This window comes from Cebus imitator, unplaced genomic scaffold (assembly GCF_001604975.1).
Source record: "Cebus imitator isolate Cc_AM_T3 unplaced genomic scaffold, Cebus_imitator-1.0 Scaffold9, whole genome shotgun sequence".
Classification (NCBI taxonomy): Eukaryota; Metazoa; Chordata; class Mammalia; order Primates; family Cebidae; genus Cebus; species Cebus imitator.
In genome coordinates, this window is record NW_016107324.1 from 6429911 (window position 1) to 6453234 (window position 23324).

The 23324-nt window shown below is 36.9% G+C and overlaps 1 protein-coding gene across 27 annotated transcripts in view; it reads left to right on the forward strand.

Moving 5' to 3' along the window:
* ATP8B4 (ATPase phospholipid transporting 8B4 (putative)) overlaps positions 1 to 23324 on the forward strand; it is a 419806-nt gene that overhangs the window by 91547 nt on the left and 304935 nt on the right. For all 27 annotated transcript variants that reach the window (XR_005203096.1, XR_005203097.1, XR_005203071.1 and 24 more), the window contains 3 exons: positions 7627 to 7699; positions 16342 to 16412; positions 20427 to 20509. Coding sequence is in view for 14 of the 27 variants with exons in the window: in XM_017543577.2 (XP_017399066.1) it covers positions 7627 to 7699; positions 16342 to 16412; positions 20427 to 20509 (227 nt within the window). In the remaining 13 variants the exon portion in view is untranslated. The remainder of the gene's footprint in view (positions 1 to 7626; positions 7700 to 16341; positions 16413 to 20426; positions 20510 to 23324) is intronic.

The window sequence follows — 23324 nt, forward strand, 5'->3', positions numbered from 1 at the left end:
AAAAAAAAAAAAAAAAAGAATTACACTTACATGCTATCCCATTTTTGAGGAACTAGGGATGATAAACATTACAACTTATTTTAAAGTGACATCTTAAAATTTTCTTAACAAGTGTTTAGGACAATATTACTGCAAACCTAATAAATAAACTCCTGACATTCCAGTGATACCTTTAATTGTACTTTGTGCTGTAAAATCAGAAATACTGTTTCCAGAATGGTAGGTTTTCTGGCCAGAGCAAACCACATCACACCATTGAGCAACACTTTTGCTTTGTCTACGTTGGTATGGCTTGTATTGCTACTTGACAGGTAAGGCAGCTAGTATTTTTTTCTGGTTTAACAGACATTAGGTTATCTCTTAACTTGGCTCTATCTAGGAAAATTGATTGAGACTATCACTAGAGACAATGAAAAAGTATAATATAGGCCTTTTATCCTGGAAATAAGATATCCAGGTTTTCTTCTTCATTGGAAACTATCTTCTTTTTGGCTCTTTGGTTTTTTTTTTTTTTTTTTTTTTTTTAAAGAGGAGGATTATTTGTTATTAAGCTTGGTAAGAGTCAGTTCTCTGATTTTTCAAAATAATGTGTGGCCACTTAGATGAAGAGAATAATTGATCTGCTTGGGCTAAGGTGATCGTACATTTTTTAAATCAAAATAAGTTCTTCATATAAGAAAGATTTCAGGAACAGTGATTTTTTCCTATAGACATTATTCTTAGGATATTTTGGTAGTCAGTGGTTATCTGTAGAATATTTTTAGTGGATAGGTACTAGAAATGTATCTCCCAACTTTATTCTACTGTTGGCAAAGAAGGTGAATTAGATAACCCTTAGATTTTACAGTTTTTTTTCCCCTGAAACTTTTAAATTTGAATAGGGGAAGCACAAAGATTCATGACAGCTGTCTGCATTAACTTTATAGGATTAAAATTGAAATGATAGAAAGAGGAAGCTTAGAATCTGAAAAGGAATATTGATTCACACTTGTAATCTCAACACTTTGGGAGACCGAGGCAGGAGAATCACTTGAAGCTGGGAGTTCAAAACCAGCCTGGGCAACAAAGTGAGACCTCCCTTGCCCCCAGCCCCTCAAGGGAATGTTATAAATATATGAACATGTCTATAGCAAAGCTGGAAAGTGGGCTCCCAGTTTGTAGTGGATGTTTTGCTGTGCCACCCACATCCCCCCTCAGGACTACAGAATATATTTTCCCAGCTCTCAGGAGTGCTGTCTACATATAACCTTCAGCTGGCAGCCCACTCTGGGAATTGCCCTTGGCTGATGAGAGTGTTTTGCTTAAGGACACTCCTCTTTTCTGGGGTCATCCTGCATTCAATGACTGAATCATGCCATGATATAAAGTCTTGGCCCCCTTGATCCAATTTAAAGGCCTGTTCCAGCTCCAGAGCTCTCCATGGGCTTAGCTGTGGCCTTTGATTTGGCTGCATCAACAGCCCAACTGCTACCTCTGCCTAGCGGTGCTTCCTTCCTCTCTCACAGGTATTAATCACAAAAGAACTTGTCAGTGAATGTCTTTTGTGTAAATCTCCCTCTAAATTTATTACACAGGATTCCAACCTAGACCAATAGCTCTGTTTTCTCCATGTTCAATCTAAGATATTTCCTCTAGCATTCATAAGTGAGAACAGATGGAATAGTCTTTCTTTGAAATGATTTTCTTCTGAATTCCTGTGGCTTTGTAATCTATAGCCATCTATTCACAGAATCCTACTAAGAATCTACAGAAGATAGAGTCTTAGGAGACTCATTTGGGCAAGGGTTGCAGTTTAGAAAAATGATGAAAGAGAATATATTTCCTGCACAACATTCAGCAGGCTTGTTGTGTAGGTAAAACTTAGTGAGTTGATCATTCTGTTTTTAAAGTAGGAAGGCTAAATTGTGTGACTTTTTCTGCATCTGATAATGTACAATAGGATTTATATAAATTAGGCAGGGCATTTGTAAGATTGATTACTTTTTCTCAGCAAATTGTTAAATTCTCCATGCTGTAGGACTACATCTTTCATCATCTCCTTCCTGGCAAAATTGGTAGGAGATCATCTTCAGCAGCTGACCATAGACATCCTTGTGTGATTTTGCCTCAACATAAGCATTGTGCTAAGAAGGGAGAAAAAAAAAAAACCAACTGCATTCTTCAGAATAAATAGATTCCCAAGATAGGAACGTTATGTTCATTCTCAATGTAATGAGGTCCTGTTCACCAGTCTGTTATTAGGGGACTAGGGCCAAGCTGTATGCTTTCCCTTAGTACAGCTCTGATGATACTGGAATTGAAAAGAACCAGAAACTGCTGCTGTCTGCTGAGTGTTTGTGTCAGGGGACCATGATTGCAAGCCATCTTTGGATCAACCGGTTTTAAATGCTGGGAGTGTACAGTGTGTCCATGATTGAGTTCTTTTAGTTCCTTAGGGTCCAATCTTTTCCTAAATAGGTAATCCACAGTTACTCTGGAAAATAAAGTACAGTAAAAAGGAACACTAAATAAAGATTTATTAAGAGCGTGGGCTTTGTAGCCAGACAGACTTCAGTTCTGGTCCTAGACCTGCCACTCACATGTGACCTTAGCAAAGTTTTCTTCTATTTCTTCCTTCTTTTTCTATTCTTCTTTCCAATTGGCCATTAAAATGCTAATATGTATAATGCCAAAGAATTTAAACAGTACAAACGATAGAAATTGTTTCCGATCCCAAGTTTCTTCTTCATTTTCTTTCTTTACTGTCAACCGCAGTAGTTTCTTGTGTATCTTTCAAGAAATTTTCTATGCCTGTAAAAATGTATAATATATCCTACATGTGCTTCTTTTTATGTTACTTAATAATGTAACTTAGAGCATATTTCATATTAGCACATACAAACCTACCTTATTCTTTGTAGTTGCTGCACTATATTCCATTGAGTGAATGAACCATGACTGAATAAGTGTTTTCTGGTACATCTATCTAACTCATATTGATGGACATTTTTGTGGCTTCTAATCATTTTCTGTTGCAAATAATGCTGCAATAAAGATCCTGGTACATTCATACTTGAGTACCTGTAGGATCAGTTTTTTGAAGTGGAGTATCTTTATCAAAGTGTGTGTTCATTTCAACTTTTGATAGGCACTGCAAAATAGGCAAACGTGTCAATTTCTGAGAACCTCAATGGCCTATTCTGTAAAACGGGAGTCAAAACAATAAGTATGTCTAGGGCTGTTGTGAGGATTGAGTGAGATAAGATGCGTTAATGGTGTTGCCGGATATAGTGAATTAAAATATAAGACTCTAGTTAAATTTGGATTTTAGATAAACAATAATGTTTTTGTATAAATATGTCCTAAATATTGGATGGAATACATACTAGAAATAATTTGTTTATTTGAAATTCAAATTTAATGGGGTGTTATTTACTTTTTTCTTTTTTTTTTTTTTTAAGACGGGGTTTCACTTTTTTTTCCCTGGTTGGAGTGCAATGGCGCGATCTCGGTTCACCACAACCTCCGCCTCCTGGGTTCAGGCAATTCTCCTGCCTCAGCCTCCTGAGTAGCTGGGATTACAGGCACGCACCACCATGCCCAGCTAATGTTTTTGTATTTTTAGTAGAGACGGGGTTTCACCATGTTGACCAGGATGGTCTCGATCTCTTGACCTCGTGATCCACCCGCCTCGGCCTCCCAAAGTGCTGGGATTACAGGCTTGAGCCACCGCGCCCAGCCTGGTGTTATTTACTTTTATTCGGTGCCCTATATTTGAAGAGATCAGTACAGTCCCTGGAATGCAGTAAGCACTAAATAAATGTTGGCTGCTATAATTCTTATTAGACGTTCAGGCAAACGCTATCATTCAACAAATGTTTTTGGAAATAATGATTCTATATTCCTTAATTTATTTATCATTCATTCAATACATACTTACTGAGTGCCTGCTATGAACTAGGCATTATTCTAAGTCCTCAGGATGGAGTGGTGAAGAAAAGGGAAGAAAAGTGTATGAGCAAGAGGATGCTTTTGAATGTTATAGGGCTGATATGTGCTTGAGATTAAAGAAGAAACCAAGCTCAGCGTTAAGTGGATTGATTGGTTAATTAGAGGAGGTCAATTATATTGACCTTTATTATCTTCTGTCTCTAGTACCCCAGCACTTCTGAAGCTTGTGAGGAAATCCCCTTTTCAGGAATCTGTGTTGCTGGTGGGAAATCAGGAGCATTAGAACATGGAAAAGGTGACCTGATGAACCCATTGAAAATCCCCTCTTTTGTTTCTTAAACTTTAATAATGCACTTGCAATATTGCTTGCAAAAGTGTTGGTTAAGGTGAACACTTGATTTTCAGCTTTTGAAAACAATAGTCTAGTGACATGGAGCATGGTAGGTTCTACCTTACTGTCAGACTTGAATTTTCTCAAGGAGATTTTCTGCGAAGTCTAGCAGCTCTTAGTATGCTATGCCTCATCAGGAAGAAGCAGGTTCAGACCAGTTTATCAAAAATTATTAGTTGCAGTTGCTATCTCTTACCTCTTTTTCTTAGAATTCAGAGTTATGAGAGTAGATACATAGTGATATTTTAAAAAAATTTTGCTTAAAATAATTCTAGTTGCCATTCTGTGGCAGTTAAACTCCATATGTTTTATGGTGCCTTTGGAATTTAAATTTTATGAATGTTTTACTTGGATTTTGGCTTATTTAGCAACCGACTTATGAATTTGCTAAGGTAAAGGCTAAAGTATTATCCCATATGTATTTAAGAGAACTGATTCTAAGAAGCATTAATTAGGTCATGTAAGAGTTTTATACTCTGAAATAATTATATGATGCTGAAAATTGAGCCACATTTTAAAATCTTAGAACTTCTTCTTTCTTTTCAGAATATTCATATACTGCAATTCATCCACAGGAGCTTTTACCTTTTGACAATGGCAAAAGCAAACTTTGAAGGTGCTGAGTCTGTGGAGCCAGTGTCACCTTCATAGCCCAAAAGGCCATCCTATGTCCCTCTAGCAGAACTATGGTGCAAGATTGCTTTAAACATGAACCCTGAGTACAGCTGCATCACACATGTAGAGTTAGGGAGTGTCTGTTTTCATGTTTCAAGGTGGTGACGAAACGCTATCACCATACAGTCTACAATTTTAGAAGTCTAGAAATTTTTTTTTTTTTTTTTTTTGAGACAGAGTTTCGCTCTTGTTACCCAGGCTGGAGTGCAATGGCGCGATCTCAGCTCACCGCAACCTCCACCTCCTGGGTTCAGGCAATTCTCCTGCCTCAGCCTCCTGAGTCACTGGGATTACAGGCACATGCCACCATGCCCAGCTAATTTTTGTATTTTTAGTAGAGACGGGGTTTCACCATGTTGACCAGGATGGTCTAGAAATATTTTAAAGATGAGTTTTAAAGCAAATCATTTTGTCTTCCCCTCCAGTCCTGCTGGGATATTTTGTATGTACTGTTGTCAGTGGTGGTGGTTGTAGGTAGGACAAGAAAAATGGTTGGATTCAAAATATATATTATTTAAATTTGTTTGCAGGTCTTTATCAGTTTATGCTTATTCAGTAAGTTTGGATACTTCTGTTGGTATGACCCTAGTGCTCATTAAATGTATCTCTGAGTTCCTACTTAAGTGCAGTTGTATATATTGATATTTGATAAGACGAAATAGGAAATAACATAAAAACTCTTCTGATTATATTGTCCATACTGATTGTTCTGCAGGGATATATTCAAATCAGAGGTTAAGCAAGGCATCTCACACAGCCTATGGTTTACTAATATCTCCAGGTTCTTCTTCTGTAAACTCTAGTTGCATTTGTAGAGTGTTACTTTCCCCTCTTAAAAAAATCTATTTTGTACTTCTTTTTCCTACTCTTCATTCAGTTTCTGATAACTTTGTCAAATCATAAGACAGTTTCCTATCATCATCTTACTTTGTGAGGGCTGTGCTTTCTTCTTGTTAGGGTGCTGTCCACAAATCTGACAAGTGTGTCCACTTGTCCATTGTATAGGTTATTGATGAAGCAGTTTGGATTGTGCTCAGCTTGGTATCAACATCCAGGACTACTGGTTACTACTTCTTGTATAATCCTTTCTAGAGCTTGTACTATACAAGTTGGAAGAATAAGAGTTTGGAAATAAAATGCAATATCATCTTGACCTCTTCCTGAGGCAGGTGCATTTTCAATGGAGACTTCAAGGCAATTTGGTAGCAGTGCAGTTTTCAAAAATGGCACAATAGCCTTCTCTGTCCATTCATGCCTACTTTTTCTGAGATACTATTTGCTGAGAAATGTCATTAAGGTGTCAGAGGAGGTGTCTCTAGGAGAAATTAACCAGCACATAATCCATACCTGTGAAGATAAATAAGATTTAGAAGACTTCCTAGGGTCTTTTATTGTTGTCAAACTAGATAAAGTTTAGAAAAGTGTAGCATTGGGAAAATGATTGAATTCTGGCTAGAGATGAAAATACTGCAATTGAAAAATGTCCAGAACAACATGTACTTGGATCCATATTAAAGAAAAATTCTTTGAGTGTTTAAGCCAAATGATCCAGCAGAGTTGATAGTGTGAGGCATATTTCACAGTTGTATAAATATTTAAAACTATTTTCCAGCCTATAAAACAAGTAAATTGGGTGTTTTTTTTTCAAGTACAGTGAAATTAACATGTCCATCTCAACTTCTTGGGGAAACCTGCTCTACTCATCCCAACCTTTTCTTTTAGAAGGGAATCTCTGAGAAAGAAATGTGATGAAAGCTTCAAGTTGGAAAACAAAGTTGGTTTACATTTCAGGGAATTTCAGAAGGGATGATTAGCATCATGGTATACTGCCCCAGGTGGTCTATATCCAGAGGGCCTGTCTCGTTTTGGGCAGGCCTGACTAACTTGTCACCAGGGGCCAGATCCAGTGGACGCAATAGCTTTTCATATAATAAACTGCTTTGAACTTGGTGGAGGCTGGGCTTGGGGCTCCATCATATACATGAGATGCACAGACAGCAGTGCAGTAGGTTGACCTTGTTGTTCTCTATTCTGAGCTGCTGTCCTGTTAGAATGCCATCAATCCCGCCCTTCAGCCTCAGTGCTGGTTTGTAGGTGGTCCTTCTTCAGTCTTCTAAGGCTTCTTTTATTATGCTTTGTTGTTCTTGTCCTTTCCAGAGTTTAACATATTTTTCCTTTTACTTGCATTTTAGCCGTTGCTCTACCTTGCTGCTGTCTCCTTCACTTTTTTGCCTCCAGTTAAATAGACTTCTGAGGCAATGACAGTGATGTTTCTGTATTTGTTAATACAGAGTTTGAAAAGAATGTCGATGACTAAAATTTATTGATATTTCATAGCTGCTACATAAGGCTGGCACCATGAAGATGGTGGAAATAGTGCTCAGCCAAGAGTTAGGCATCTTGAGTTTAGCCCAGAAATACTACTAACTCACTGGGTATCTTTGAGAAATCACTTAACCTCTCTGGGCCTTTGTTCCCATGTTAATGTAAGGCCATTTTGAATTTACCATTCTAGGAAAGTCTTATCTTATACTTCTGTTACATGATGCTACATTGTGAATATATTCCCTTGGTTATACTTTTGATTCTTCTTCATTCTTTAGAAAAATTAATTTTCTTTTTGTTTTTAGACTACAGAATGAAAAATGGATGAATGTCAAAGTGGGAGACATCATTAAATTAGAAAATAACCAATTTGTTGCTGTGAGTATTCATTATTGTTTGAAGAATTTATATCAGTTTAAAGTAGCATATATATGGAAGTATTTACATTTGCAAATTTAGTAAATCTGTACTAACCCAGAATAATTAAAGAGGGACTATCATCAGAATGTATTAGTAAAAAGTCTCAATTATAAAATATTTTATAAGACATTGATTTATTAGTTCAGTAACATGGTAACTCACATAAGGTTGAGTGATTATCACCTTTCTCTTTCCCTAGGGATCTTTTAAATTAATAGGAACAAAAGATTTTACATTAGAAAGCCAATATTTGATATAAATAAGAGTTTTTAAAATGCTCCTGAGTACTTAAAAGTTTGTTCTCACATATTTTGTGATTAGTACTGTTAATATCCAGATTAGTATTGTTAATTTATAGTATATTTGAAGAAAACATAAGCTAGAGAAAAAAGGTATGTTTCTTCCTTAAAAATTAGAAAATGTGTATTGATTGTGCTAAATTAATACATGTTAATGCGATTTTATTTTGTATATCAAATATACAATAATTTATTTACTCAAGTGGCCTATGTTATAATTTCCTAAATAAAATTGAAGGGATCAGTCTAATCATGAAAATACATGTAACTAACTATAGTTCAAATTAAATTTAAGGTAACAAAAGCTTTTGAGATCAGATTAAAAATTCAAGTTATTGTATTATGTCAAGTATATATTAGATTAGATATAAAATTCTTTGTGTTGAGTGCTATCTTGTATATCAGGTTGAGACATTTTACCATAGGGGAAAAAAATATGGCCCAAGAGCTGTTTACAAGAACAACTCAGTTAAGACTCCTAAACGTTTACTTTTGGAAACAGTCTTCTTTAATTAATGCACCATTTGTGTATACTGAATTCTCCAGAACCACCCACATTAAGGAAACTGCTCAGTGGACAGGCCAATCACCAAGGAGTTCACACTTTAGGTAGAGAAGTGCTTATTTTTCTGGTAACCTTAATGCTTTGGAAAACATCTGGGAACCAATACTAAACAAAAAATGTCGACAGCCAAAACAGAGGTCTCAAAGTCCACTCTAATAGGGCTAAACTCCCTGTAAGTAGAACAGTTTGCCAGGTTCTCACTCACAATCTATTTACTTATATGTAAGCCACAACTTAAATTTGCTTGTCCAACTTATTTTGCAGCTCATTAAAGATTAGGAATAATACCCTGTTAGGTGGTGTCTGTTAGGACATACTCTGTACGTGGAATCAAGGTAGATCCAGTGTAAAGGCACTAGATGGGGAACTGGGTGAGAAATGAGGCTTTGCTTCATTCCTTCAGTGACAGGAAATACTTTATCTTCTTTGTCTTTGGTTTGTCCGTGTGTCAAATCAAGGTCTAGCACTATAGGATCTCAAAAATCCCTTCCATGCTGTGACTCTCTCTCTAAGCTGACACCAGACTGTAAGAATCTTGCAGGCAAAGCACATATTGATTTGCCTGTCCTCTAACACTTGGTGCCATATTCTATCATCAGGGGCATTCAGTAAATGTCGGCTGAACAAATAAGTGTTGATCTTTGTAAGAAAGAAGAGAGGAAAAAAAAAAAAGAAAAGTGGATATAAATTTACAAAAATTCAGGTGTCCTGGATCAATGGGATACCAGTAAAGGGTATCTGCCCTAATTAAAGATCATATATATTCAGCGTTCTTTGTCAAGGAAGAAATGGCTCCAGGAAACTCATTCAAATTCTACTCTCAATTAAAATGATTACAATGAAAGAGTTTTGGTTCTTTTAAGTGGAAAACCTTAACTTATAAAAAACAAAACAAAAAAAAGGACATGTAGACTTCTAAGATGTGTGCATTCAAATTTTTTTGGTAACTACTTTAGCCAGATTGGTGTCAGATTATAGAGGAATTAGCATAAACTGATATATACCACACACTTAATTATCATTTTATTTGGAAGTGAATATTTCAGGGGCAATGCTAGGTATGTTTCTACTTCAGGTATTCAGTAAAAACAATAAGTCTTAGGAGTCCCATGAACATGCTCTAATAAGGTTGAATATCAGACTGGACTCATTTGTTTACTAATACCATAGTATTATGGTAATAGTATTTATTATTTATTTATTATTTATTACCATTTTCCTTGGTTGTTTTTGATATAGTTATATTTTCTATATTATAGTATGTATACTTACTTTCTACTGCAAAATCTTCAGTGAAATGAGATACAGAAGGCAAGTACAAGTACAATCGAAGAGTGGAATTCTGAATTTTAATTAATTTAGATTTAAATAGCTACATGTGATTTGTGGCTACTGTATTAGACACACAGATGTGGCTTTTTATGGTGGTTCCCATGATGGGGTGAGAATGCTTATTTTCCACTCTTCCTCCTGTTTTCATTTGGAGGGAAAGCGCCAAAATAACACTCTAAGTGTCTTTCACCCACATGCTCACTCCTCTCTCCTAGGAGTGACTTCTCTGATGGGTGAGTTTGGCGGCTGGGAGGGTGCACATGACCTAGTGATGCTTCCTTACTTCTTGTTCTCTTTAAGCCACGCCTGTGTGCAGAGTCCATTCTGCTCTGCTCTTCCATGATATAAATTGTGCAGAAGCAAATTCCTGTAGTGGGGATAGTGGGAGAGCCAGGGCAACTTAGAACTTCCAGCATCTGTGGCTCAATGAATTTGTCTAAGAGGGATGAAGCCCATTCGGGCCACAGACCTAAAGCCTTGCCTTTATCAATAACAGCTTTATCAAAAAAAGATGATATTTTTATCTCCATTGTTCCCTGTTTGACTCTTACAATGGTGGTTTGTTGGTCTAATCTTTGGATATCTGAGGATAGGAGTCCTCCAAATCCCCCTCCCAGCACCTCTTGATTAGATAATTTTGTTCAAAGTTTTTCCATGTCTAGCTACTCAGCACCTACAAAACCATTTTCAAGAGCAAGAAAATATTTTTTTAGACGAACCGTTGGAATCACTTAGGAGTACTAATATACCCCCCTGCACTCTGGTATTAGCTGGCAGGGGCTTCAGGGAACTATATTCAGGGGGCAAAATTTATGGGCCCCTGAATGAGACCCACAGGAGTTATACTGAGGTAGATTTGGGGGAAACCAGGTCATGAAGATCATGAAAACAATTGCTAGCATTTATTGACCATGTGCCACATGCCAGACAATAAGCACTTTATGTGATTAACTAATTTAATCCTCACATTAGCCAGTAAAGGCAGGACATGAAGTATTCTTATTGCTCTCACTTTACAGATGAGAAAACAGAGACACAGTGCTGTCAAATAGCTTGCCAATGGGACATTCAGGTGTTAAGTCTATGCAATCTAGCTCAAGTGCCCCCACTTCTGACTCCATTGGAACAGTCATCCTCATCGACTTGAGTCTGGGCTACCAGAGTTAGGGGCTCTGGGCTTGGATGCTCGAAGTCAAGTGATCAGAAAGTGTGGTGCCTAATACAGATGCATAACTTCTAGCTGTTCAGTCTTAGAATTTGCAACCTGATTTATGTCAGTTCAGTAAACTTTAAGCAAGGAAAAAAAACTCACTAGAGATTGCCAATTAGCTGGCATATTCAGAAGTTACTCACCTTTGTTTTTTATGTAGGGAATTCCCTTGTTCTGTATTTGTATATAAATTTTAATTCAAGAATACTTTTGGGATGAATTGCCAGAGTTCCTAGTTTTTTTGGGGGACCAGGAAAAAATGCAGATTATAATTCAGATACCACAAGGAGATTCACTTGCATTAGAAGAACCAAATAAATTTTGTTAGAAAAACATGCTGCAGAGTTCCTGATACCACTAGAACTCAGACCGTGGGAGCCAAGCATACCTTTCCTCTTCACTTGACAGCAATGCGCTGGTGTCATTTCACTTTTCTTAGCTGGTGATAGAAATAAAGCCCTTACTGGGCATGAGCATATTTGGACATTAACTGAATTGAGTTGTTTAGCTTGTTTGAAAAGTCCTTCTTTTCCTTCCACAAAAAGGAATTTCATCGAATTGTTTTAAAACCAAGACATTCTTCTGATACAAAAATTGACCATTTTACCTTTCAGAGATGACAGGGTTAGAAAGATTAATTTGACCTAAACACTAGGCCTGACTGGGGTGGGCTTTTGCTCTTTCTTGACCCATCAGGGAATTTAATCTATTCTTTTTCAACACCTTTCTTGGACATTCTTCCAGAGAGGCATTTTTTTTTTTTTTGGAGTCTCATTGCCCTCGTTGCCATTTTGTTTTATAGCTTCAAGTAAAGTTGCTTGTTATTCAAACCTATTTGCTGTAAATAAGCCATCTCTATATCTGTATCCCTTTCTGTTTGTCTGTCTGTCTCCCTTCTCTCTGATATAGATCTAATGTCATATTTATATGACAGTAGAAAGTTGGGAATTTCCAGAGGAAGAAGATTTTAAAAAACACATTTAGCAAAGCTGTTTTGAAGAAGTTTCTTGCTAAAGTGTAGGGTGACAATATACTATTTTTGACATTAAAAAAAGTAAATGGTCAATTTTCTGTGTATAAGCAATTACCTATTAGTGGGAGTAAAATATGTAGGCAAGAATTTTTTTTTTAACTAGAGGAACAGCCTGCCTGTTAATAAGTTTTATGATGTCCATTATAATTCTCATCTTTCCTCCTCTTCCTTATCACCATATTTTTTTCTTATTCTTTTCAAATCACTGTAATTGAAAAATCAATGATATATCTAGTACATATTAGTGGATAATCGATATGCATTTATTGGACTTGAAATTTAAATTTTAAATACAAATTTACCTATAACCATACACACTTTCATTTTTAAGATCTCATTCTGATTTTGGACTCAATGCATTAGCTATTTTGGGTTTTTATTTTTATTTTTGGATTAAAATCAAGATAATGTTGTAGATGATAGAAAATATGAAGGACTTTATGTGTGAGAATGGCCTAAAAAATAAAAGGAGATCCGAAAGTGTTCAACTTAATTCTACAAATCTATCTTTCCATCAGGTCATAGATCTACAATCCAAATGCTCTTGCACATTGTAGTTTTGATTTTTGAATACCAACAAAACAAAGCTATAAAACAAAGTGAAACACTGTGTTTCTCATAGTTGCGTTCCAGTGATTTAGTAGCCCACCAGAGAAAAAGAGCATACATTTTGGGTTCAGAAGTTCTGCATTCTAGTTCCAGGTCTGCAATTTAAGCTATGTGTGTCCATGAGGATGATGTTAAGTCTCTTGGAGCCTTGGGTTCCTTAAAGATTTGGAAGGGTGATGGGATTTACATCAGTTAATTCAGCTCTTCTGGTGGGTATAATAGAATCTGTTCCTCCCTCACTGCTGGGCTAGATCCGACCTCCTCAGTTTTCTCATCCATACAATGGGAATAATATTACTCACTCACAGGGTTGTTAAGAGAGTAAAACGACACAATTCTGAGACAGGGTTTTATAAATCCTTCTAGAATTATATAGCTTTAAGGTGTTATCATTGCTTTACGTTTTACTTTATTCTTTAACTCAACAAACACTAGTTATGCCTAATAAGCCTATGAGGACAATGTCTTTGGCTCTGAGAACCCGAAGTTGTCCAGTGCATTCTTTTCAGGTTCCATTTGATGGGAATATTTGCTTTCTGTTGATCATGGAAGCTGGGGAAAGGGGTGTTGTGTTGGAAAACACCACTTCCTTCATGGAGGACATAGCAGAGCCTCTCCTGGCAGATCAAGGTTAAAAGACACTAATAATTCACAAAAGAAAGTAAAAATGGGACATATGATAGGTGGTTCTGATTGGAATTAATGATTTCCTTTCCCACCTTGAGTTTGGTTAGTCGTGCTTTTCCTTTCCTCTTTTTTACTCCTGTTAGTCATTCTGCCTAGGGGACCTCCTTTCACTGCATCTAGAATCTTCCATGATACTCTTCCTCATCTACCAACCCAATGTTGCAGACTCATTTGCACTCCTTTCATAGTGCTGTGTTAATGAGGCTCTTAGAACCCTTATATTCTGCCTTTATTAAACTATACAAATCCTTGGAGCAAAGAGGTTTTTACTCATTTTGACATCCCTTTCCGTAAATGCCTCATACTGCCTAGCTTCAAATCCTGGCACCTCCACTTACTGTGTGGCCTTGAGGAAGTTACTGAACTCCTCTGGGCCTTACTTTGCTCATCTGGAAAGCAGAGATAACAATAGGACCTGAGCTACAGGATTTCTGTGAACGTTAAAGAGAATGGTGCTGGACTCATAGTAAACCCTCACTAAATATTAGCTACATTATTTGGAATCATAAACACCTATACCTGGAATACAAGTTTCTGGATCAACTAGGAATTGAGTCCCTCTAGGATTTACTGGAAGGGTCAGCTTGAGGAGGCCTGCTCTGAGACTCAAGAGTCCTGGGGCAGGTGAGCCCCAAAATCCATGTGTTGTACTTCACTCCTGGGCCAGCACCTCTGGCAAAAGGGTGACAAGGGATGAGCAGGGCGTTTTCTGCAGCTCTCCTGCCCTTTCCTTTTCAGAATTATGATTGAGTGTACTAGAAAAGAGGCCTGCCTGCATGACGATGAGTGCATTGACTACTTATCCTCCTGGCTCTTCTGGTCTTTCCCTTCGCAATCCCTCCTCAACCACAATGAATTAAACAGCCTTGAAGATAGGAGGTTAACAAAAGGGAACAGCAGGACTCGGCAGAGGGGCAGGGAGAATGGAGGATAGATGGAGGGAGTGCAGAGGGCAATCAAGGAGTTGGAAAACAGGAGGAAGGTTCAGAGAGTATCAAAGAAAAAGGTGGTAGCTGGGCAGACGGGCGGAGGTGGGGAAGGTAGCTATCTCGGTCCTGGAGAGTAAAGAGAGCAGGAACAGTTAGCGTGGAATCCGTGGGGGTCAGCCTGTGGGAAGCTGGGTAACTGCTCAGGAGAGAATCTGGCCGCCAGATGGCATTGGCGCCTCAGTCACATCCGAGCCAGCTGTGTGCAGGGACTCCTCCCCTTGTTTACCACGGCGTGAGTGTCAGCGCCGCCCCGCCCAGTCTTCAACAGGAACACTGGATTCGAGTTTCGAAGAAGAGCAGCCCCGGGTACAAATAGGCATCTTTCTCTATACGTCATAACTACATTCAATCATAGATTCTTAGGATTAGAGAATTTTGGACTTTGTTTAAAATGAGCCTTTTAAGCTCAGCAGTGGAGAGGTACAGGCCCACAGACTGATTAAGCTCTATTGCTGTAGTACCTTATGCCTGCTTTTATGCTCTGAAATTTAAATGTGGGAAATAAGATGAAGGTGAATTTTTTAAAAACTTTTTTTTGCCTTATAAAATCAGAATGGGTACTTTTTGGTTCAAGAGCGGCATTATGTTCTTTATGTGCCTTTGCTCTGTTCACAGTGTGACTAGTCAGAAAATTTCTGCCTCAACAAGCATCTGTGGCTCCTACATTCAGAGTTGTGTAAGAGCCTTGGTAATGGAAACCCATTTATTCCTTTAAGGGCTGTCATAGGGTTTTTTTTCCTAAGCTCTGTTTTATCCCCATTTAGAGAAAACCGCGCACGCGTGCGCGCGCGCGCACGCACACACACACACACACACACACACACACACACACACACCCTATTTTTGAGTTGCAAATTTAAAAGCTTGAGACAATCAAGAAGGTAAATCAATTCTAAATTTAACCCCAAGACCAAGAACAAGACAATTCTAATGTTTATAAAAACAAAGGTAAGAAAATTTCACAGATTTGGAATGCCAATCATACATTCAGACCTAGGTAGAAAATTGTTAGGCTAATGCCTGAAACTAAATTGGTAAAATTTAAGCCAATTCTTTTTAGACGTTCAGACTCTTCAAAATTTTATAAAAGCACTTACTTTTAAAGTAAGTTTAGAAGTTTGAAATAAAATAGATAAGCAGTTTCCCCATTTAGGGGGTAACCAGGATTCTAAAACTGAATTGTGATAGGTGATTTGCAAAGCTCAGTTGGATGTCAGAATAGAACTGTTTATCTCTGAAAAACCCAAACTACTCAGCCTCTGATTTTTTTTCTCACTGCCTTTAACTGCATTTTTTCTTCTGTCTTGCTCTTTTCCTTAGCCCTTGCTTTATCCTAGCTTTCCTCTTTCTTACTCCCCATCATCTTTTTTTCTTTCAACGTTTCTCTCTTTCTTAACTTCCTTGCCTCTTCTCATTTTTATTTTATTTTTTTTAGTTTCCTCCATCTATTTCCCTTCTGTCCTTTCCCCATCTCCTTTGCCTGCTCCCTGCTCTTAACTGTTGTTACTAGGTAATTAAAGTTTGTGCATGTATTTCCAATTATTTATTGGAGAGAGTTTTATGTTAATAATTATCAAAGTAAGAAAATAGAATTTATATATTTCATTTAAAAAAAGTGAATCAAGTAGCTATTAATTCACATGACATCTCCTTTCCTTGCTTATATTGTGATAGTCAAGGGACATATAAAGAGGAAAAGGGAAAAGGGGGGGTTGATTCAGGGCATATGACAAAGAGGTATAACAGGATCTCACTTCTTTTACTGTGTTTCTAAGGCTCTGTTGGCTCATTAGTAGTCAAGAGGTGATATACTGTAAAAGACTTTCCACCCATCTTCCCTTCTCAAGCATTCTTTTGTTATGATTTTTGAAAATAGGCTGATTTACTTCTCCTATCAAGTAGTGAACCACATGGTCTCTGTTATGTTGAAACTGCTGAGCTTGATGGGTAAGTTATTAAAAATGGAATAATTCAATTGGTTTTTAATTTATTTAAAAGTAATGTCTTTAGAAATAAGACTTAAACCTTGTTCATTATCTTCTTGGGAGACATAGGAGTTTAAATTGCAAAGTCCATAATTAATTACTCTGCAGTAATTTTGAAACTGTCTTTTCTCTTAAATTTATTTTCTTTCAGAAACAGTGAGATAAACATATATATAGGAATAACTTTACACAGAGAATCTTCAGTGAAATTCCTTAGATGGTTTTTAAAAACAGTTTTTGCTTGTTTGATTTCAAATGAGAAGTTTAGAGATCAAGAGTCCCTGAGGACTGATGTTACTTTAAAAGGCAACCTTTTGGAACTGTGTCAAATGAAGACATAGAAAAAGACGAGAGAAACAATATGATGCAGTTTTGATGTTGATATTAATGTAGAATTTATAGACCATATAGCAGTTCTGTTTCAGAGGATTTGTCTGTTGGCATAAAAACATTGATTGAATGCTCACATTTTAATGACACTATGTATTTGTGTTCTTTGGATGGAATTTATCATTTAATCCTGATACAGGAACCATGTAAGCCCTATTGTATAGACAATGAAATCAAGACTCAGAGAGCCTAGGTAATTTGCCCAAAACATCTGACAAGTGAAGCCAGGACTGGAACTTGGCTGTCTGACACCAGAGTCCATGGTTTTAACTGATACCTTCCAAATTATTGCCACATTGAGCTATTTGAATAGTGCTTTAGTCTGTGGGACTCTATCCTGGTTTGGGCAGAGCAGTTTAGACACGACTAAAACAGTTTTGTGAGAAGCATTTATGGCATACATTTGAAAAGAGAAAAATTCTCAAATCAATAATCTAATCTTTCATTTCAAGAATCTAGAAAACAGCAAAATAAACCCAAAAGAAGCAGAAGGAAGGAGATAATAAAGATGAGAGCAGAAATTGACTTGAAAAAAAATAAAGAAAATCAACGACACAGAGCTAGTTATTTGCAAACATCAGTACAAGTGACAAACCTCTAGGAATATTGATAAAGAAAAAAAAGAGAAAACGCAGATTAGCAAATTAGCAACATTATGCATGAACAATGGGAATTTGGTATAGATCCTGAACATGTTATAAAGGTAAAATAGAAATACTACTAACAACTGTGCACACATAAATTTGACAACTTAGAAGAAGTGGACCACTTTCTCAAAAAACCAGAAACTATACATTTAATATGAAATTGTGGATAGCTCAGTAAGTATTACGGAAATTGATTTCAAATATAAAGTATAAAAAGCTTTGAGAAAAAAATAGGGAGAAATCTTTGAAATCTAGGGCTGGCTAGTCAGATTCTTAGACTTGACACAAAAAACATAATTCATAAAAGGAAACTGTAATAAACTGAACTTCATAAAATTAAAAATTTTTGTTCCACATAAATGCCTGTTAGGAGGACTTAAAAATAAGTTACAGACTGGAAGAAATTATTTGGAAACATCTGTTTAAACAGGGACTTTTATCTTGAATATATTTTTTTAAAAAACCTCTTAAAACTCAATAGTAAAAAAACAAACCATCCAATTTGAAAATGGGCAAATGATATAAAGAGACATTTCAACAAAGAGGACATACAAATGGGAAATAAGTACATGAAAAGATGCTGAACTTCATTAACGACTAGGGAAATACAAATTAAAACTACACTGATATCTCACTACAGACCTATCAGAATGGCCAATGTAAAAAGTGACAATTCCAAGTGCTAGCAAGGAAGCAGGGAAAGAGGATCACTCATATGTCTTGGGTGGGAATGTAAAATGCTACAATCACTCTGGAAAATGGTTTTCTAGTTTCTTAAAAACTGAACATGCAGCTAACATAAAACCCAACAATTTCACCCCTAGGAATTTATCCCAGAGAAATGAAGACATGTTTGTACAAAAACCTGTATGTGACTGTTTATAGTGGCTTTATTCATAACACCCCAAAACTAGAAACCACTTGAATATCCTTCAATAAGTCAATGGTTGAATAAAGTGTTGTACATCCATACCATGGAATACTGCTTAGCAATAAAAATGAGCGAACTACTGATACATGTAGCACTCTGGATGAATCTTCAGAGAATTACACTGACTGAAAACAGCCAATCCCAAAGGTCACATACAGTCTAACTCTATAAAATTTTGCCTTTTGAAAAGGCAAAATTATGGAAATAGAGAACAGATTAGTAGTTGCCAGGTGTTAAGATGGGTGGGAAAGGCAAGGAGGTGGATATGGCTGCGGAGTACAACCTGAGGGATCCCGTGGTAATAGAAATGTTCTGTATCTTAACTATTTCAATATCAATATTTTGGTTGTGATATTATGCTATAGTTTTGCAAGATGTGAAACTAGTAAGATGCAATTCTGATCAAGGGGTGTTCAGTATCTCTTGGTATTATTTCTTATGCCGAAAATCACTTTGAAGCTTATAAAGATACTCAGGCAGATTAAGGAAGAGTGGGGAATGAAACTGAAGGCATTAATCAAGAGTCTTGAAAAATACTTTTTAGAGGTATCGACAAGGCCTATGTGTGATTATTCTTCCCCCCCCCTCTTTTTTTTTTCATATTTGAAGGTAGAAGTGAGATAGTGGAGAGGATCCTGAGGAAGTAACTCAAAATGATGATAAACTTTGATGAATGACATAATGTAGATGAGGGCTAAAGAACTATGGCTATCTGGCTTTTTTGGTGTGACTATTTCAGTTATTTGAACAGTTTTTTAAGTGGATGGACATATTGGCCCTTTAGCCTCTATAACACTTACCTCAATCTTGTCTGTCAAGCCCAGCTCAATTTCTTCTTCATCTGTGAAGTTCTTGACTATCTCAATTCCTGTTCATCTCTGCTCCTAGGAATCAGCAGATTTTTGATTAGTAAGATTACTTTTAAACAAACTAGCTTCAGTTATACATCCAACTTAGTCTTTCCTGAAGAAAGCTATTTTAGCAATGGATATTCTTTGAGTTGGACTCACATTGTCCTACATCATTGTGAAACTCATTTGTGGAAGGTTAAGATTGGATGCCTTCTCAGGTACCCTCTCTTTGGCTCTCTAAAATGAGTTATTTAATGGGTTTGCACAAAATTCCACACAGTGATATTTGCTTTTTTACCTACCACTGGTTTCACCCAAGAGGATAGTCATCCTTTTGGGACAGCAATGAGTATTTTGGGTGACTAAGGTATGTATTTAATATTTGTTGAGTGAATGAACATACCACTAAACATTTCCATAAAAGATAGAGCTCTGATAACTGATCTTAAGCTACAGTAGAAGAAAATTAGGTTGAATTCAGTGAGAAAACTGGGATGGCAAGCCCTTAAACACAAGATGTAAGTGATGCCTGTAGAATCTTAACTGCTGGCATTTATGAATATTAGAGAGCCATCTGTCCAATGTATGTGTGGTTCCACCTATAAGAAGATGCCCAACTCATATGACTTGCTGAGGTTGTTCGAATTGTCTATTTTAGACTTATGGGTTTCTTGGATTGATTCTCCAAGAAAAAGAAAGCTGTATTCCTTTTCCCATTTAAATTTTAGCTACTATGAGATTTTCCATGACCATCTTTTGCAAGTAAAACTTCTGTCCAGATAATAGACTCTGGAGTGATATTAGCCTCCTTTAGTTGGCAATTGTGTTCTTATTCCCAATGTGTTTTGTAACTCATGCATGATGTCTTAGTAGGTTCAAATGAAACCATATTTATTATGTCTTCTGTTCTTTCAAACTGAAAAACAGTTCAGTGTGTTGTTATAAAGATGTGCCATGGGTAGAATGCCAATGCTTAGGAGCCCAAGAAGCCCTACCCACTTTCCTGAAACAGTGTGCAAAGTGTGAATGACATTTAAAGGGGGGTTTCTTGGATCTCAGGTTTGGCTTTGTATGTGCTGCACCCACCTAGTTGCTTTGGTAGGATGCTGTTGGGCTGTTCTGTATAAAAATTCATGTCATGTCAATAATTTTCACAGGGAAACGAACCTAAAAGTCCGTCAGGCACTATCAGTTACTTCAGAACTTGGAGCAGATATTAGCAGACTTGCAAGGTTTGATGGTAAGTGTCTTAGAAAGATAAACAAAAGGCTCAAAACCAAAAAGCAATGTAACAAACTAATTATCTGAGATCCAATTTATGTTTCTTTTTATTTGGTGGAAGGACATAAAATTCTCCAGGCAACAAAGCCTGTAATTTCTTCTCACACTGAAAAGAGTAAAAATGTTTGCCAAGGGGAGAATGGCTTTATCAGTTCATCATTCATTTCATGCTTGTTTTCTTTTTGGATATCATTTCCTTCAATCCCATAATGCCCTTTACTTGCCTGATGTTGGCCTTCCTGGAGCCATATACAGACTTGCTGAGGAGGAATATTGCCCATCCTTTTATTTCTAGCTCTAGGTCTAAACACCCGTTGATTTTCTGTCTCCATAACAAAGACTAACTACCAGACCTCAAACTTCATGAAGACAGTCATCCTGCGTCATATATGTCTGTACCTTGCATGGTGCTTGGCATATGTCTTGAAGATATTAGGTGTTCAAGAAGAATATTCTGATTGATTAATCAGTTGTTCATCTGTTGCCTTTGATTTCAGACCATGATTTTACTATCTCTGTCTTCCTACTATTCAGCTGGTCCCTTGATCTTTAATCTCTCTTGCCTCTCCTTTTCTACCTATGTCTTGTTCTATTCTGTTAATCTTATATATTTATGGAATGACCTCCAGATGTTGTCCGTTCTAGGGATAGCTGTGTTTATGATTAAGACACCACAGAGAAACACCATACTTTAAGAGAAAGGGAAGAGACACTGATTATAGGATTTTAGGCACCATGATAGGCTGCAGAGAGAATCTTTGGAGTCTTTCTTTAATTCCTTAATGGTCTCTTTCTTTGCCTACTCGTCAGTCTGACCCCGAATATTAGTTTATCCATTCAGATTGGCTTTATTTACTCATGAATTTTCATGAGTTGAGACAGTCTTTTAAAATGTGTTTTTGGGGTATCCACTTAGGAAAACATGGACAAGAATCTTAGCATAATCACATGAGTTAAAGCACAGGAAAGTTTATATTGTAAAGTTTCTCCATTGCAGAGCTTAGAGCTTACATTGCCTGTGCTTTGCATTTGCTTGTAAAGTCTGTCTGGATTCTGTTAATATTTTAATTTTTCTTAAATGAGTGCTTTTATAATAGATGTTTATAGAAAAAAAATTCCTCCAAATGGAGAATTAAGTCAGGGAAGTAGCCAGGAAACTGAATGGTCCAAGAAATATTTTGCTTAGAATAAAACAAATTACACATTTTCTACTAAGAAATTTTTTCAATGAAATTTTACTGTTATGTGAATCAAAGAGAAGTAAATTGTGTTCATGAATTAAAATACTTGCTTAAAATACCTCATTGAATATTTATGGAGTCCTAAAAGGGTCAGCTAAATATAATTTATTATTACTTATTTCTTTCCTGGCAGAATTGTACTTTTATACCTCTATCAATTTATGAGGAGGTAGAAATTCATGATTTTTAGTGTTGTTAACCATCAAAAAGCAGAACTTGATTGTTACAATTATTTAGGTCCCATTCTTCCCTAGATGTTTGCCCAGATGGGCTACACTGTGATGCAGTTAAAATAAACCCTGCCATCTTAGTGGCATAAACACAGTAAAGATTTATTCTTGCTCATGTCACATTCTGAGTGAGTTGGGTGGCCTTTTTCATCATGGAACCACAGTATCTAAACTAATGGCATCTGAGGTCACTGCATCAGGCTAAGAGTAAGATGAAAGAGTCTCAATGGCTTTTAAATTCTTCTTCCTTTCATAGTTCATTGGCTAACAATGTCACCTGGCCCTGACTTAACTGCAAGGGAGGCTAGGAAATAACAAATACGAATACTTGTTAGCATTAACTGTCTCTACCACACCCTCCAAGAATTGTGGCCATGTAAGGCGATGTCAGGATAATGCATAAGGAGCCAGGCTGGATTAGGTGGCTTTCTTACATGGAATGGCAGGACTGGGGCTAAGTATCCCTCTTCAGCATGACTCCTTACACTCTCAATCCACCATACTCTGCTTGGCTTCTTCTTCTTCTAGCACTTAGCACTATTTAGTACATGGACAATTCATTTATTTTTAAAGTTATTTATTGTCCATCTTTATCTGCTTCAGTGTAATCTACACAAGGATCTTTGCTTTATTCACTGATGTATGCCAAGCTCCTAGAACAACATCTAGCACATAGTAGGTACTCAGTAAATCTCTGGTGAATGAATAAATAGTCACAAGTTCCAGTGGAGGGCAGAGACGAAGACCAGCATCAGGCTGCAGAAAAGCATGGGAGGGCAAAGGAAAGGCCTGACGTAAAGAGATTGGAAAGGGAGTGTGAAACTGTGGGGTGAAGAGGAAGCTTAAGCTTCCTGAGGTGGCTTTGTAGGACCAATAAGGAGTGCTGGATCCTCTCCTCCTGGAAGGCAGGCGTCTGGGAGATGGACCATCTGTCATGGTGGTTTTAGAATGTCTTGACTTCAGATCCTTTCTGAACTAAGAAAATGGAACAAAGTAGCTCCAGATTTAAACCAATACAAGTGGTACTGCTCAGGCTGAAATCACTTCCTCCCCTAAGATTTTACAGATGAGGTAACAGGTCTTGAGAAGTTAAAGGACTTGCTTATATATAAAAATAGCCATTTAAAAATACTTCATAAAATTTACTTTTAAGATGTGTTAATAATTATTACTTACTAGATATGACTTCAGTTTGCTTCATACAGAATAGGCAACTCATCAAATCCCCAATGAATTATTGTTTTCCCAAATAAAGGCAGCACAGAACTCCCTTTTTTATGATTATATATACTTAAACTGTGGT